The 17,531-nt window shown below is 41.7% G+C and overlaps 1 protein-coding gene across 2 annotated transcripts in view; it reads right to left on the bottom strand.

The window, feature by feature from the left end:
* Positions 1-288: 288 nt before the first annotated feature.
* PIK3AP1 (phosphoinositide-3-kinase adaptor protein 1) overlaps positions 289-17,531 on the bottom strand; it is a 44,847-nt gene continuing 27,604 nt past the window's right edge. For both annotated transcript variants that reach the window (XM_074874752.1, XM_074874753.1), the window contains 10 exons: positions 16,132-16,321; positions 9,904-9,999; positions 8,290-8,469; positions 7,427-7,489; positions 6,250-6,455; positions 4,920-4,992; positions 4,423-4,578; positions 2,611-2,681; positions 2,315-2,424; positions 289-1,232 (listed from right to left, as the gene is read on the bottom strand). In XM_074874752.1, coding sequence (XP_074730853.1) covers positions 1,178-1,232; positions 2,315-2,424; positions 2,611-2,681; positions 4,423-4,578; positions 4,920-4,992; positions 6,250-6,455; positions 7,427-7,489; positions 8,290-8,469; positions 9,904-9,999; positions 16,132-16,321 — 1,200 coding nt within the window. In that variant the 3' untranslated portion in view covers positions 289-1,177. The remainder of the gene's footprint in view (positions 1,233-2,314; positions 2,425-2,610; positions 2,682-4,422; positions 4,579-4,919; positions 4,993-6,249; positions 6,456-7,426; positions 7,490-8,289; positions 8,470-9,903; positions 10,000-16,131; positions 16,322-17,531) is intronic.

Here is a 17,531-nt window from a genome sequence, read left to right on the forward strand (position 1 = left end):
AGCCTGTCCAGGTCCCTCTGGATGGCATCACTTCGATCATTCAAGTCTGCTTTACATGCTTTCTACATTTGGTACACAGAGAGCCAAACCAGGAAGCTCTCCTTAAATTTGTAAGCCCTCAGGCAGAAAAAAGGCTGGATACAGCTGTTGCAGATTCACATTGCTAGAAAGGAAGAATAGAGCAAGAAGAGTCCAGCCCCCAGGCTGCCTGTTTCCACTGCAGCGGGCCAACTACACAGCTGGTATTTGTGAGGTGTGTGCATTTATAATTGGAGACTTGCTATACTATTCCAGAGCATGAAGTGAAACGCCTTTATATTGCTTCTATAGTGAAACATGTAAGAGATACAGAAACAGCATTGCGGCCAATTCCTTCCTCTAATTTGAGAGGTCAGTCGTGTCATTTCAAGTAACAACATGCCCACCCACTCCCCAAAAACGGTTTAAGTACAGTTGTTTTGTGATACAGCAGGTCCCTTACCAGATGTCTTGGGAATTTTCACGGTAAATGCAGCACACTCAACACCTTGTTAATGTCTGTCCTCTTCAGGGAGTGAAGGGGAAAGGGAAAGCCATTTTCAAGGCTGTATGCAAAATACATTCTTGAATAAAGAAAACTTCTCATCCTCCCATTGTTTAATGATTGCTGGAGGGAGATTCTACTGACCTGAAAGATCAGTATGTCCATACCCAAAATGTTATACCAAACAGCAGTACCTTCACCTGCTCCTGCTGTAATGAGTGTTCTTCAAACAACTTATTTTCCTTACTTTTTGAAGCATGTTTTCCAGTCAAGCCCTTGTAGGTTGGTTGTATTGAGGGTTTTGGTAACAATGCTTATCAGGATTTAGTTTCTAAAAGGACACGTGTTCTTTCTTGGTCAAAGGGAAACTTCATGTTGGTGCAGGGCTGCTAAGACACACATCAGTGTTCTCCTTCCCAACCATGATACTTTTTCTTGAAGTCCCAAAGCACCAAAATTCTTCCAAGCAAAAAAGTTACGGAAGGCCAAGAAGTTTCAGTGAAAATCACGGGAAAAGTCACCAGAGCTTTAGGGAGGAGGAAGGGGAAGAAAACATTTGTCTCCCACTCATAAATAATTTAAGACAACCCAAAAATATCTGTACAAACACACATACAAACAGAAAAATCTCATATTCCACAGATGTTGAGAAATTCAGCGACCTCTTGGGGGCACAGGTGGAGGATAAAAGCTTTCACAGCTTACAGGCCTATAAAAAGAGAATACATATGCATTAAAAAAAATTCTAAATAGAGTTCTGGAACAACACATTGCATGCAATAACATCGTATCTAAGAATCCTGTACAAACAATAGTCATACAAGAAGAAAAATATGCTATCAGTGATTCAGCAACAGAGCAGATGCCAATGTGCCAGAGCCCTGTTCCTGTCCAGGATATTTCTTCTGCTCTTCAGCTGCAATAATTCTACTATTACTGGAAAGAGATGCTATGATACTTGGTTGAAGTAAAACTTTGATAGTATAGTAGCTTTCTCCTGAAAATTAGATGAAGAGCAATAGGAAGAGATCAAAAGACTCAAAATTTTTTTTTCAAACTAACTACAGATAAATTCTATCTATATTCTTGCCAGAGCCAAGACAACATACAGAACTTACTGCACTCACACATTACTAATTAATATTTTAAGAGTTGGAGAATTTTGTTAGCATCTGTACTTAGATAAGCTCCTATGGTCTGGACTTTATAGACTGGTTGGACTAAAGGAATGTTCACAAGTTACTTAAGATTGTGGTGGTCTGATTAAATCAAAGCAAAACCCCTCAATATCTTTGATAAAACCAGTGCAGTTCTTACTTTGAGGCCAATCATACATGTAAACAAGTGTGCTTTGGAGAGATCTAAAATTTGTAAAAAGCAAAAAAGTTCAAGGGGATGCCAAAAGGGAATTCCCTCTGCACTACACTTTGTATTTTCCAAGACGATCTTCTCAGGAGGATTGGGTACTAAATCTCTGCCAGTGGCAGGATGTTACGCCACCTGGGTCAGTCTTATTATGGCAAGTGTTGTGTGCTTCAATAGCACTGCCCCTTGCAGTGGGTGAACCACAGTAACAGCCTTGCAATAGGCATGTTACCAACTAGGAAAACAATTCCACTAAGTATTACAGGTGAGAAACAAGCATCTTACAATTCCTAACAGTGTGTGTTTATAGATAATAGTCTGGTAGATTTTGTTGAAAGGTACATTGGCTTCCTGCCCTTGCTTTCTGTCCAAGGCTTCCACGTTGATTCACTGAAAGCTCATGTTTGAGCTGCATTTTACTTTTACCTGCTTGCACCTCGAGGAGGCACTCTGGGAGGCCTTTCTGGGAAAGGCAGCCTCTCTGCTTGGTGGGCAACTGGGCTGCGACTTCTAGTTGTTTCTGGGACTTCATTGTCCTACAAAATGAAGAAAAGAGGTTACAGACCAGCAGAATTTGGTTCTTGTTAGCTTCAACAACAGAAGGTGCCATTTTGCCATTTCTGCAAATGCAATGCCATCCCTGAGCTCCTTTTCGTTTGCATGAAAAGAAAGCCGTATACTTAAGAACAGTGGACCAGTATATAGCAGAGGTGAGAGCTTACCTCACTGTCGCCTTCCATCCCACTGCTGACACTCAATATGCTCCGAGTACTGGAGCGGTTACTTGCACTACCTGGAGTGAGTAAGCAAGAGAAAACGAACTTATTACTAAATCCTGGTGATTTAACTGCAAATCACTAACTCAGGACTCCTAACCTCATGCTTACCTCTTGCACACATCATTTAATGTTTATTTAGATTAATTTATTTCCACTGTTATTTTTCACATGTTCAGGATCCAAACAATGGCATTTCATATAACACAGACCACAGGGCCAAACCATTCAGTTTTGCTTTCTTTCTAGCAGATTTCTACCCTGTCTAGGTCCAGGCTTCTGGTTAAATACTCACAACCATAATTTAATTGAAAGGATCCAGTGCCAATATCAGCTGTCAAGTCAGGTAAATATTTTCAAAGTGTTACACACCCAACATTTATATAAATTTAAATTATCAGTCCCTATGTCCTTAACAACTGCGTGGAGGTAGATGGCTCTGAGCACTGTCACACATTCATTCCTGGAGTAACTGGCTGCTTGAGAGGTTATTCACATCCTCTCACAACAATCCTTACTCATCACAGGAATGCTTCCTAGGCTATTTCACAGCTAAAAATGACAAGTTTGTTCAAACAACCTTCAGCAACCATTTATGCAAACCCATTTAACTTTCATGGACTCAGAGTAGGGAATGTTTTTGCAATCAGTCATGCCATCTCTGAAGGTGACAGCAACTTACAAACTTATCCTACACTGCTATGGCTGGTTTCAGTCATAAATACATAATGTTCTATAGGGCTATGCAATACTGGAACACGAATGTTCAGAAACCTATACGCTGAAATGGAGGCTAGAGAGGTTTTCTCATAAGATGCAGTCCCTCCCTAGCCTTGGTGAGGTAACATTCATTATCAGGTGGTACAAACAGTAGCACTTAAGAGTGCTAAATAGTGTGTTAGGGTCCGTTCTCACAATCATGCCATGGGAAAGAGAGCCAATCTGCACACAGTGAACTCTGCAGGCTCGTTAACATTGCTCTCACAACTTTTTATATGCAAGTTACTGGCTCAGTGAGCTGCCTCTGGCACCCACTCTGGCTGTGTACCAGCTATATCTTGCCAAAAGCCACAAAGGTAGTAACCTCACCGGGACTCAGTTTTCCTTTCAGAAGACCAAAATGATCTTAATGGTTTCTAAAAGAATTGCTCAGTCTGCAGTAACAGCAAGAATGCAGAGATTTAATTTGCACAAATTAAAGCTAATAAAAACCAACGATAGCAAAAATGTGCAGACTGTCCAAATCACTCAAGAAGTTCCCCAGTTAATAATGAAAAATGCTGTCCTTTATCTACAGCAGTTGATACTGTAGATATGTAGAGATTGGTAAATGACATATAGAGACTGGATCCCAGTCTGCAATATAACTGTGCCCTTCAGAGCAGAAGAGCATGTGGCCTGCTGAGAGTCACAGCAAGGGAGCATCCTTTTTTCTACGAGAGCAGCTGACATCTACTTTTAAGAACTGAAGACAGGTGATACGTCTTCCCTGAGAAGGCTCAAGGGAATCTTTCAGCTTTCAGGTTCTCCTTCTGCAGAGATGCAGACACAAGATGCCCAAACATCTGATGTACCTAGAGCTGCTTTTACAGTTTTGAGAACAGCCAGCCTGAGGCACGCAGGGTTTGGGGTGGCGGTGTCAGTACTGGGATTCAGGAACAGAAGTCCTGTCCCCTGAACTGACTTCAGAGTCAGGCTGGACAAAGTGTTTTCCATCCAGCTTTCCTGTAGAGAGGGTGACACTCAGGGTTTGCTTACTTGTTGTGCTGGATGTGCTTTCTGTTTTCCAGTCTCCTCGCTTAAACTCCCTTTTTGGTGGGAAAACGTTTTTCCTGGGGGTGTATTCATATATTCCACATTCTGGCTTCCCCGAAGTATTATGAGAATGTCGAATGGGTACTGTAATTTCCAAATCTGGAAGGGAAAACAAACAGCTCAGAAGGGTCTATGCCATAAAGTATAGCCTCCGAGAGACAGCTTTGCACCCAAGAACAAAGTTAAACACAATCACATAAGGGCAATCATAACTGTACATGAATAAATCAAGATTCACTCCACAGATGTGGGCATCCTTTCCTCAGTCTGGGAAATTGAGGAGTAAAGCAACTTCCCTATGTTTTAGCCAACAGGCACACAGATGTGAATATTAAAATATCACATAACTACAATACACACAGAGACATTTCTGCCAGAAGAGCCTACTAATATTGTTAGCTGCTTCATTAACAGAGAATGTCAGAATCAGAGACTGTTACCTGCACTTTTGTCTTTTTTTTGCTTCTCCATTTGTCTCCTGGTTATGCTGTCTCGTAGCCGCTTCAGATTTTCCTAGAAACATCACAAGATATTCTTTTGTCAGGGTTTTGGACAGAGGAGGATGAGCAGCTTTCTGACAATACCAATATATTTCAGCTCACTTTGCAACTAAGCTGTAACAAAGCCTACTAGACCTGACTGAAGTCCAAACCATGTCAACAGGTTTTAATCTATTCCCTTCAGAAATCCACATGTGCCTTTCAGAAGCCAAGTTTTTTCAGATGTTCATAGTGTATGTTAAGGTCAAATTCACAGACTCACTGTCTGTTGCAGATAAGCAGCACATTTGGTTTAGAACTCCCTCTATTTTCTGTTCCCACTGTGACACTGGCATGGAAACAAGACCCATGATCAAGTAACTGCACAGTCCTTTCTATACTAATGAACGGATAATTCTGACTGCAGGGACAGAGGAGGCTGCCCCGCATCCCAGAGTTTGAGGAACAATTCAGCAAGAATTCAGGATGTCCCCACTGAAGCAAGAGGGGACACCTGGGAATGTAACTGGGAGCAAAGTCTCCATTGAGACTTGGTTCTGTTCTGACAGCTCCCAAAACAGCATCACACACTGGAGACCAGCACCTCAGGGGTGAGAGCAGGCTGCCACAGCATGAACAAAAGGTTTCAAAAGAAGCAGGCAGTGGTTTTAAAGAGGGAGCCCCACTCTAACTTGAGAATGGACTATGACTGCTTGTTCCACCCGTCATTATCTTGCTGCTGCCAACACAATGACTCCCTCAAATCAGCTAAGCCAACCAAACACTGTGCTTTCACTAATGACTGTTGCTAGACCTTGTCCAGCTGCAAAGAACAGGTATTCCTGGAGCCATCAAACACCCAGGGTGGGATCAGACCATCTACAGGATAGGACTTTAAAGCCAATACACCAGCTGCGACACTGAGTCTTCACTGATCTGAAATGGATGAGAACTGACAAGCTAAATATTCATCACAGAAGTCCCCTGCCAGCAGGTAGGTGCTAGGTGACCTCTAGAAAGGTAATTTAGCCAACTGTATTTGGCCCAATTCCAGTGTACAGATCTCCAAAAACTAACAATACCACTGCCAGACAAACAGATCCGTAAAATAGCTATCTGCTTGCTGCTGCACAGGAACAGCACCTCTGTGTCAGGAGAGAACTCTGCTAGCTGGGGGACTGTTAGCAGTCTTCCTGCTCCAACCAGGAAAGAAGTGTACCCACACTGAACAGCTTGTGATATATACCTAGAGAGACAGCTGTATTTCTTAAACAGTGGAATAAGCCTGTACCTGCTGGAACCGGAAAGATTCTGATCTCTTTTTCTGGTTCAGCTGCCACTCCTTAAAATGAAGTACAGCTTCATCAACAGTGAGCATGCCCATTTTCACTTGCTCCTGTAATGTAATCAGCTGCCGTTGACCTGGGGTTTTCATTCCAGCAAATGGATCATATATGCTTGATTGAGATGGGTCCCTTACAGGTCTGACTATTGTCTCTGAAGAGAGAAGAACACCAAAAATATTATTGAAATTGTGGCATCTGCCCTCATCACTGAATACAAAGAAACTCAAGCACCCCTGATATAGCAGAGATGCAAAAAAAAAAAAAAAACCAAAAAAAAAAAATCAGTATTACAGACTGAATGTTCCCCTAACCAGAAGAGTGTTTTGTCCTTATGCCATCCTGCTATTTGTCAGGGCTAAAAGCACAGCTGAGGTAGCCTTGTGTGCAGGGATAATCTCTGTTCTTAAAAATATTATTTAAGTGAACAGCACAAAATGTACTCCTTAAAGTGCTCTGCTTCCTCACTGCAAAAATCTCTCTCTCCTCAGCAATCCACAAAACAGAGCTTTCACCTTGGCAGTCACAAAGCTAGATTCTTCCTAGGTAATCAGTGCCGTGTAACTCCAGAAACAGAAAGGTAAAAACTCATCCTACTGATGTAACTACTCTTTGTAACTCATTTGCAACATAAAGAGGAGTTCCTGACACATGAGATCAAAGCTCAGATGTGGTTCCTGGACTCTTACAGTGCACAGGATAAGAAGTGAAAGAATAAGGGCACAGTTTTGGAAGTGTGCAGATCTATGGCAAGCAGTTCACTAAAGGTTAAATCCCAGGAAATAATGATCAACAGGCAGTGGCTGTATGCAGAAGATCAAAAGTGGGACATCAACTCCATGAAATAATATGGGTCACAACATGAAAAAGGACTTCAATGATCATCATGAACCTGATGGAGGATAAACTCAAAGACAGGGGATATGTACAGTATATGACAAAAGGGTACACCCTCCACACTCTGCTGTTATAAAAGGTCAGAAAGGTTGGGTCACTCATATAAGACTATTATCCTCAGAGCCTTGCAAAACAGACTACTCTGTCACATTTCACACAAATAAAGCTACCTCAGCAGATTCGCTTTTGGATTATAGGAAAGATTTTCAGGGTGAACTTCTGACTTACCTTTCTTAACCTTTCCTCTAGGGACATAGAGATTCTCAGGTCTTTGAGCTTTCTGTGCAAAAACTGTAAAACAAACACTCTTTAGATACTAAAAATGCATCTCATGAAGACAGAAATAGCAAGGATGAATATGGGAAGCATACACAATTCTGCACTGCATTATAGCTTCTGTTACCCTACTAAGTCCACTGAAGAAAACAAGATAAGGAGTTGTACAGTAGAACTCCCCTTCTATTGACCTCGAAGAATTTAGCTCAGCCACCTCTAAGAGAAATCTGGACATGCTTTCCCCACAGCCCTGCCATGGGGGGAAGGAGGAGCCACTGACATTACTCTCCTACATGTTACTGTAGTTCTTGTTAGAATGTTTGTGAAATATAATCAAGATTTCCAAAACTCCCTAGCAAACTAAGACACAATTTTCTTCAATTTCAATTAAACCCCACCTCAGAGGGAGGTAGTGAGGTATAGAATCATGTCCTATACAAATGCTACTGAATCAATTATATCATTACAGAGCAGTAATGTCTCAATTTACTAGCTTGATTGTGTCCTTATATCAGGATCTTTCCTAGTTGAATTTGTTTATACCATTTGGGGGTGATCTGTCATCCTACTGCTTTTATTAACAGCAAGCTCAGGCCAAGACCTCATGATACAACATCCCCACATTTTCAGAGTAGGCGGAAAATGAAGAACAGATCTGAAGTTGGATCCCAAAGGTAATTCAGCTTCAGAGTCAAGTAATCCAGGGGTCTCAAAAACGTGTAGATTTTCTTGGCATTTATTCAGCAACTGGAGCCCATATCAAGGCCATTCTACAGTTGACTAGTCTACAGTTTAGGGCCTGGTACCCAACTCACTTTTGGAGATGTATAACTCATTGTCTGGCTGTGGAGAGCTGGATTCTGGTCTTGGAACAGGAACTGGAGGTCTGCTAGCCATTTCCTGTGGAAAAGTATCTTGTTCCACTGAGTAGTATACATCTTCTCCACACTGCTGGTAAACTCCTTCTTCTGAGTCCGGCATATCCATGCTACCACCTACAACAGAGTAGAGCTTGTAAGAAAAACAACCTGCCACTTCACCAAACACTGGATCCCTCCAGATGCACTATGTCCCACATTCTTACCAAGATGGCCATCTCACAGTTTTGCAGTGACTTAAAGTGCCAAAGCCCTTCAAGACAGGACTTGATAAAGTCATTAATATCTAGTAGCATGTAAGTGTTTGCCACTAAGCTTGTACCATCTGTTTTGGTGAAGAAACCGTAGTGGAAAATATCATAACTGTTTTTAAGAACTCAAGTTCATTCAATTAATTCAAGTTAATTAACACATTATAACAGTTAACAAATCAAACAGAGCACTGGTTTCCAAAAGCTACTTGTGGTGGTCTACAAAATACTACAGAGAATTATTCCTCTGTCTGAAATGAGCAATCGCCATCAACTAACAATATATTTGATCTCAGACCAACACGTCTCAGAGAGAACTGGGTACACATCTACTTAACGAGCCCAGCTACCATTATACTACCTCATCATCTCCATTCTAGTCTCACTCCTAACATGACTGCAAAATCATCAAATGCTGTCATACCTGATTTAAAAGCTAGTTTCCCTCTGTCTGCATGCTAGTAAAAAGAATTAAGAGCTCCTGGACTAACTCCCTATTCTGTTACCAAGTCACAAGTGAATACCCTAACCACTGGACTGACTTTCCTTCAGTGATGTTGTAACACCTGGTTGAGTCAATGCAATGGGACTGCCAGAGCACCTGTGTGGCAGGGAGAACAGAACAAGATGTTAAGAACCCCAGATTTAATCTTGCTCTGACTCCAGCTGGGTCACCCACAAAAAGTGAGCCTGTATCCCATGGAACCTGGTGAGTCAGGAAAAGGCTTGAACAAACCAATCATGCTCAGTGGGGATAGCACAGAGTTAAGGTCTGGCTTTGGTCAGAGAAGGCAGAGGGAGCACTGAAGAGGCAGAGCATAGGTCAGGTTTGGGAGCCAGCAGTTCTTTTCCTCTTTCCAGGCTGCTGTTTTCAATGGATGGACTTTTGAATAAAGCATCTACATTAAAATTCATCACTAGCTTGTGCTGTTTTACTTTATGCTCAGCCTCTGCTCATGAGGGGAGCCTGCACCCACATCAGGACAACAGAATTAATTTCCATCACTAAGATAAGGACTGAAGACAGCCATTCCTGAATAGATACCAGCTTGCATTCACTGGTAGGCAGGGACTGGAACTAGAAATCTCTCCTCCTCTTTCATAAGAAACTAACCGCATATGTGAAATCACCTCACAAGCTGCCTTTTCTGTTGTGCCTTGTTTGTACTCACTAAGGCAAAGCTGTCCATGTCAAACAGTGTGGACTAACCTATCCTTAACAGATCAAGGAGAAATCTCAAGTTCCATTTAATTGCTTTAACTGTGCTACGGCCATCCCCCTTCTCCAAACAGGTCTCACCTTCTAAAAACTTGCGGAGCATTGAGTCTTTTGTAGTTAGAGAAACTTCATCTGTGTCAACTGGAGTGTCTGGTTTGGACTGAAGCATCTCTACATCTGAAAAAAATCAGAAAGATGAACCTGTTGATTAGGCCTTTAAACACTTGGAACAATGTAATATAATGGAATAAAATGATGTGATATTTCTGACTGGACCTTTCGTTTATAGTGAAAATCAAAGAGGAAGCCAGGCAACTGACAAGACACTTGACTCAAAAAAGGCTCCCAAGTTGCTATGTTACACTCTGCACAAATTTTTACCAGCTACCTGATGGTTATGCTTGAAGGTGACTAACTACTTATTCAGAAGTTCTGACAAGGCTTCAAGCAGGCACTAAAGATTAGCTATTAGTGAGAGTATGTTGGCCAGGTGAAGGTTTTGGCCTCTGCATAGCGCTCCTGAGACGCCAAACTGAGTGGAAACTCTGTGACTTGGCAAAACAAGACATTAAGGACAATTTGCCCACAACACAGAAGATAGTGTTTGTTTAGATAAAAGTCAAAATAGCTGGCTGAGTTAATTAGTTGGACTGGAAGATGTTTAGAGGGTCAGATGACCATTTAGTATTGAGAAAGGAGTTACAGTAAACAGCAAGATAATTTAAGTTGGTGTTTTGACATGAAGAATTCTGATTTTAAAAAAAGGGTCAACCTCATTGTAACCCTAAAACTAATCCTAAAACTAAAATAAAATGTTAGATAACCATGGTCCTAATGATATTAAAAACAAGAGTGATATAAATGAATTGTTGAGGCTTATTGATACAGGTGAATTGTTGAAGCGTATTGTGAAATATCTTTTATTATGTAAACTTGATGGTTTGGGTTACATGAAAGAATACGAAATATTTCTCAATAAATGTCTTTTTAATATATGCTGACCTTTCTTACTTTCTTCTTGCAAAGCTGAGGAAATCATGAGAAAGGGCTAAGAATATGCTAGCAAGATTTTGCTTTGTTAGAATGTTGTGGGGGTTTTTTAAAAAATAATTGTCAAAGGACCCACTGACAGTCCTGTGAATGCACCCAACCTAGCTTTAACCTCACAGGGATACCTCCGGCATAGCCACAGTAATACTGCATGCTGTGTGGACTAACCACACACCAGCATCTTCTCAAGAGCTCTGTAGTCTATGCCAAGTTGCATGCTGCTGGAGCTAATCTGCTCACCACCAACCTAATATAATGTTCACTTAAGTATCGCTGCACTACATGAAAGCACAGATTTGACATCTGAGCATCCTAAAGACTCATCACTACAGACCTGCATTTTTCTGTAGAGCGATTTTTCCACCTTGCAGCCACCTTGATTATTTTTAACTTAGCTTTTAGAAATTAACCTGTAGCAAATACAGGCCCAGAGGAAAGCCATTACGTTATGGATTTGGGGGCAGAACAGAATGTGACAGGTGTGCAAAGTTCCTTTCATTCTCTGTGGAGGAAACAGTATCTTCCCAGTTTTGGTTGTGCTCTGCAGGATTACTAAACCAGCAGTGCAACAGGGTACTGCAGAGTTCATTTTCTATCACATAGTCAATGTAGTTAAATTCATCGACTAATTAGTTCTCCTTAGAAGACATGATTGCCACCTCACTACCCTCTTGCACATGGGCCTGTCTTGCATACAGATGAGACCTAACATCTCACCCATGTACCAAAATTGAAGAGAGTTTAACTGGAAAAAGTTCAAGGCTTCAGAAGGGAGCTCAACCAACCTGTGAACAGACAGACATACAGAAGACAAGTGATGACCTACAGATCCTTCACAACAGCTAAAATATCCATGCGTGGGCACCCTTTAGGAAGTAATAACATCCTTCCCCCTTTATAAACATTTGCAAACACTGGATGCCAGGTATTCCTGCACATGGATCATAGAATAGGCTGGGTTGGAAGGGACCTTAAAGACCACCTTTAGGTTCCAATTCCCTTGCCATAAGCAGGGACACCTTCCACTAGATAAGGTTGCTCAAAGCCTCATCCAACCTGGCCTATGCAAGAGAAAGGCTTCAATGTGTTGGCATAAATCACAACTCAGAACTTTATGAGTAGTCATATTTTTGTGCACAATTCTCTCAGTTTGCTCAAGGATTACAAAGAGGCTGCTGTTTCTTGCATTAACTAAGGAAAAAACAAAAAACAATGAGGACAGTGTTGAAAACTTGGTTTCAAGAGAATAAAAATGGTGGAGGAGGGAGAGGATATGCAAAATAATAGAATAAGGGCATCACAACTTATTTATATGTGAACTACATCTACTCTTTAGGTGTTGGAGGTCTGCAAACTACAGGACAATAGATTTTAGTCAGCTGAAACTCTCTAGGATAAAGGATTAAACCTCTGCATGAAACTCACACTATCTAGGATCTGAGTGTCCACACAGTTCATAGATATGGAAACAGTGCTAAGAGTTCGGACTTGTTTCACCAGCACTTGGCCCCTGCCACTGTCTGACCTTGGACAGAGGAAATACATCTTTACTCTTTCCCCACGTAAAACAGGGTAATAACACACACACACAAACCAGGCAGTTTAATCTTCACACATACCAAATGAGTTTTCAGCACTTTTAAGGGTCTTTGCTCTCAGAGCCTCTCCTGCACACAACTCCAGCCTACTCAAAATACTCTGTTTTGCAAAAATCAGCAGGAGGTGCTGGTGAAAGAAAAGCAGAAAAAGCAAAGCACTTTATCAGATGCTGTAGTTCATACTACCAGACTGATATGATGGAGTTAACTCTACCTTTTCGCTATTCAGCTGCTGTTACAGTGTGTGACTCAGCTAAATGACACCTACCTGCAACCAGCACCAACCCGAAGCATATTCTGGAAAATTATGTTTGACTTTACAGGTATTTGAAAAGTGTAGTAAGAGGGAAGTGCTCTTCTGAAGTGGGAACAATTAGATTAATGATAAGAAATTAAATAAGGCAATTCAATCTCATTATTAAAAGACAGCAAACAAGGTAACAGCAGGAGCTAGTAAGTTCCCACTGATTTAGTTAGGAGTACTTTATGATCTACATTGCTCAGGGCTTTAAGACCTACCTTGGAAAGAACACTCCCCACCAGCAGAAGGGGAGGCAGTGTTCTGTAGATGAACAAAACCTTTTCCATTTCTTTTTAGTTCCATTATTTATCTCAAAACCTAAAGGGACAACTAACAACACAGGTGTGTGCAACTCTCACACAGCATCAGTTTAAGCAAAACTGGGCCCTTGCACAGGTTCTGCACTGTCTCTGTAAATGTTTCCCCAGGATCAAATGCAGAGAGAAAAAAAAACAACACATAAAAATGCATTGAAAAATCACAAGTGGGATGAAGAATACAAGAACAGACCACGCCGGTATTCAAGTATTTGCTACTAGTTTTAACTCATTACAATGGCTTCAGTCCTGCATTACCTTATTCTCAAACCAGTTCCTGCCAGACAAATTGACGCTGTGGTATCTAACGTTCCTTTGATCAGTCTCTGAAAAACTGTGGTGGAAGCACATCTTGATCACAATAAATGGGCATGCTGCCACAGTATGGCTACACTTAAAATAGCCCAGGTATTGTCCTCTATACCACAGCCGTAACCACTCACATAAGGGCTACTCTGACCTAGAGAAAGTACCTCAGTAGACATTGATTATGATTTCCTAGGGAGTTTTTCATCTTCACAAACCTTTAAGTCAGTACAAAAGCTTGAAGCCTTTATTTGTGGTGGCAGTTACAAACCAGTCAGCACTCCCACTAATTTCAGTGAGAGTTTGCCTGTGTGCTGGTATTCTAAATAATATTGAAACACCTTCACTTTGAGAGGATCTATTTATCTATTTCAGTGTCGAGCATTGTGCCAATTTAATCTTACCCATTACGATACAGGTAGATTTTAAGCACTGTTCAGACAAGCTGTAAATATGCTTCAGGCAAAGACTAACAGACTACATAAGAAAAACAGAGACTTTCAGTAAAAGACTCCCAAGTGAAAGGTAATGGACATCTGTGTGCAGGAGCAATACACTAGGAGAACTCCAGAGAGTGCAGGAAACACACCCTTATTCCTCGCTGAGGTATTACAGATAAGCCATATACAGCGACTCACCAATGAAGAAAACATTTTAAAACACAGAGTCATTCAGCTCTGCTTTTCAGTAAAGGAATCATAAGTACCTACTTTAGGGACAGCTTGGATTTTGATATTTCTAGTCCTACTAGCCCTGCAGAGCCTGCAGCACATTTGCAAACCCCTAGAACTTTCTGGTGCTGATCCCAAAGACCTCTGCCACCCTGCTGATGTAGCTGTGCTTGCAGAATCTTCCCCTAAAGGACATATGCCTGCTGGGCCTTTGCAACTGAGGAGGCTTAAGGAAAGCAGCCTGACTTAGGCATTAAATGTGCAACCTTTATCATCCCATGGCAACCTATCCTAGCTCTTCATCTCCATGCCTGTCAGCCAGGCAGGCTCTGTTCCATGTATTCATCCAAAACACCAGCCAAACTCCCTCCCGAGATCTGTCAATCAGAGTGAGGGCAGGAAAACCGGTGTACTTGAACTGTTCCCCTTAATGTGGTTTGTTTGACAGAAACATGCAAGTGAACACACACACAAGCAACTGAGGCTGAGGGAGGTGGTGATCTTCAGCAGGGAAAAAGTAAAAAGCACCTTAAAACAATTAGTTCTTCCACCAACAGTCTGCAAGGCTGGCAAATGGTTTTCTTGATAGGAAACAATTCTGATCTAAATCTGAATGAATCTAAGAATATTTTCAGAGAGGCTTTTCAGAGTCCGGTTCGAAAGTGGTAAATTACAGGGAGCTTGATTTGCACCCATGAAAGAAAGGAATATCCGCCTGCATAGTTTCTGGGAGATCTGGACATTTCAGGAGTGGAAGAAGACAAGTTGGACTTAGTGGCTTTAAGCATCTTTTTTCCCCCTCCACAGACTTAGTCAATCAACCCCATTCAGAGGTGCACTGATTGCAGGCAGAGCTTCCAAACATCTAGAAACTCCCACCCCATTACTGCAAACAACAGCAGCTTTGTTCCTTAGGAGTCGAACCGGCCTTACTACTTATCTCCACCTGAAGGCAGAAAAATCCTGGTTTTGGTAGCAAAACTATTGCTACAGCAGCCAAACAAAACTTCAGAGAGAAGGCTTTATGATTTCAGGCAGAGAACCAACAATGTCTTCTGGACTCCATAATCAATAAAAATGTGTTTTATAATGTCGTTTAATCTAAAAGAGGAGAAAACCAGCCCAGGACAGATACAGTCTATAAGCAAAAGTGTTTCAGTAAGAAAGCTTTTCTCCTGAGGCAGCACACTTAAAACTGCAGAAACACTAGAAGTACTTATGCAGGTACTTAAACTGTAATAAGCTAGATTCTCTGCTCATCATGGGAATCATAAAATATATCAGTGGGATGAAGCCAGACAAAATAGGCAGATAAGTACAGCAAATTTACAATTGCTTAACATAGGTACTTAACTTGATTATTTGCAATCGGCCTCACTGAATATTAATGGAAGGGTGAAAAGCTAAACATTTGCATATTTATCAGAATTAGCTCTATATTTTTAGCAATAAACCAAGTGGATTAGAACAATGATTTGTTAATTATAATCTCTTCAGTACACATATTTCTAGATGTTCACTTTCTTTTGTTGTCAAGCTGTTGAGGTAGAAGCTCAGCTCTTGTTTTTCAGTTTCCCAGTTGTTAGTAAAATCACATTTTACATAGTGTTCTTTTCCAACAGTGTCTGTAAGTCAGAGTGTTCCTACCTCCCTAGCTTTCAGGAGGGAGAAGCAGGACATGGTAGAAAATTTGCCCTCTTCCAAATGCTAATTCACTTGCTCAGGGTTCAGGGAGTCCTCAGTGCACTGAGGAAACAGCTCTTGATCTTGTATACTGGCAAACAAAGAAAGATTTAGAGCAGTTTTATCAGCCAGTCACTATCAGAATTGGAGCATGGTTTCCTTGTGGTGAGAGCAGAAAAACTATAACCAGCCCTTACTCTGAAAATCAACTGAGGCACTACTATGTATAAGAGATACAGATCAGCTTAGGCCTCTTGGGTGGGGACTCTGAACAACCTGGTCTAGTTGAAGAGATCTCTGCTCATTGCAGGGGGGTTGGACTAGCTGACCTTTAGACGTCCCTTCCAACCCACACCATCCTACGATTCTATGAATATACATACAAAGATCTTCTGGGGCACCAGGTACAAATCCAGCCATGGATTCATAAAGCTCTTCATCGGAGCCAGGATTCAAGGAACATTTCATCAACAGATCAGTGGACAGATGAGCCATGGACTCATAAACAGCCTCATCCTCCTCGCCTTGCATCAGCTCTTCTTTAATGTGACTCTTCAGCATATCTGCTGTTTCCTGGAGAGGAAGGAGGGCAAGAAAAAAACCCCAAACATTCAAGCCTCGTTTAAATAAAGGATTTGGAGAATCAAAGCAAGCAAAAGATATCTCATTCTCCCATCACTGATGGAAAAAAACCCTTCTAAAAGCAGCCCACTCCCAAAGACTAAGGCTTCTCAGAGGAATTAAATTCCCACTACAGCTGTCTGGGCCCAGCCTTCAAGATCTGTGTTGTAATAGGTAATGAAGGTGAAACAAGTTGGTGCTGACACATTCTGAATAGTCATTACAGCCTCTCACCACCTCAATTTCATGTCCTACCTGATGTCTGCAAACTCCTACAACATAAGCAAAGCTCATCCTAAAAATACAAATGCTTGTCAAAGGCTATTCTGGGGTAAGCGTGGCTGACCATAGGGGGAAAGCTTGCTGCATGTGGAGCACTTGCAAAAAGCAAAGTTTTAGCTTTGGTGTAGATTCAGTTTCAGTTTCTTGGCATTAGCAGCAGCACGTTAACACCCAGAGTGGGAGTGCATAGACCCTTTTCTGTGAGATTAACAGGAAACCTCATAACAGGCAGCTGTTCATGTAATACAGGCAACTTTCGACTCACAGGACAGCAGAACTCTTTTGCACATATTTGCAACATGGGGTGGGGAGGATGGGGGGTGTGTGTGGTGCAGATCTTCACCAAACCACACAAGGGAGCAAAATATAAAGCTCCATCCCAGCCTCCTCCCCAAGTTCCCACTATGTCACAAGCACTGCCATCTTAACTATCTTGCCATATTAAAAGATATTCTTCCATCCACAACCGCCACCTCATGGGCCTTCAATCCACAGGGCATGTATGTCAAAACTGTCTACACATGCTTCCCTCCACAGTTAAAATGGGCCAGGCAGGTTGCTCTTGTGATGCTTATGGGAGGTGCAGAGCAACTTTTGCCAGAGAGAAAATTAGGTGAGTAAAGGGGTTCACTGGGATTTTCAGATATCCATACTAGTAGTGCTTCAAGTCGCTACCTTGCAGTTAACACACTGGTGCAAATAATTTGTGTGCTCTGGTATTAAGCTGCACAGATAGCTTGATGGTCAGTAAACAGGACCTACTGTTAACACAGCTCTGTCACTGTGCCGGTAGAGAGGACATGGGAGGAGCACAGTACTGCAATAAGAGGTTGGAAGGACTTCCTAAGCATCTCCCACCTACCCCAATCCAAAGATTTTA

This window comes from Strix uralensis, chromosome 7, assembly GCF_047716275.1.
Source record: "Strix uralensis isolate ZFMK-TIS-50842 chromosome 7, bStrUra1, whole genome shotgun sequence".
Taxonomy (NCBI): domain Eukaryota; kingdom Metazoa; phylum Chordata; class Aves; order Strigiformes; family Strigidae; genus Strix; species Strix uralensis.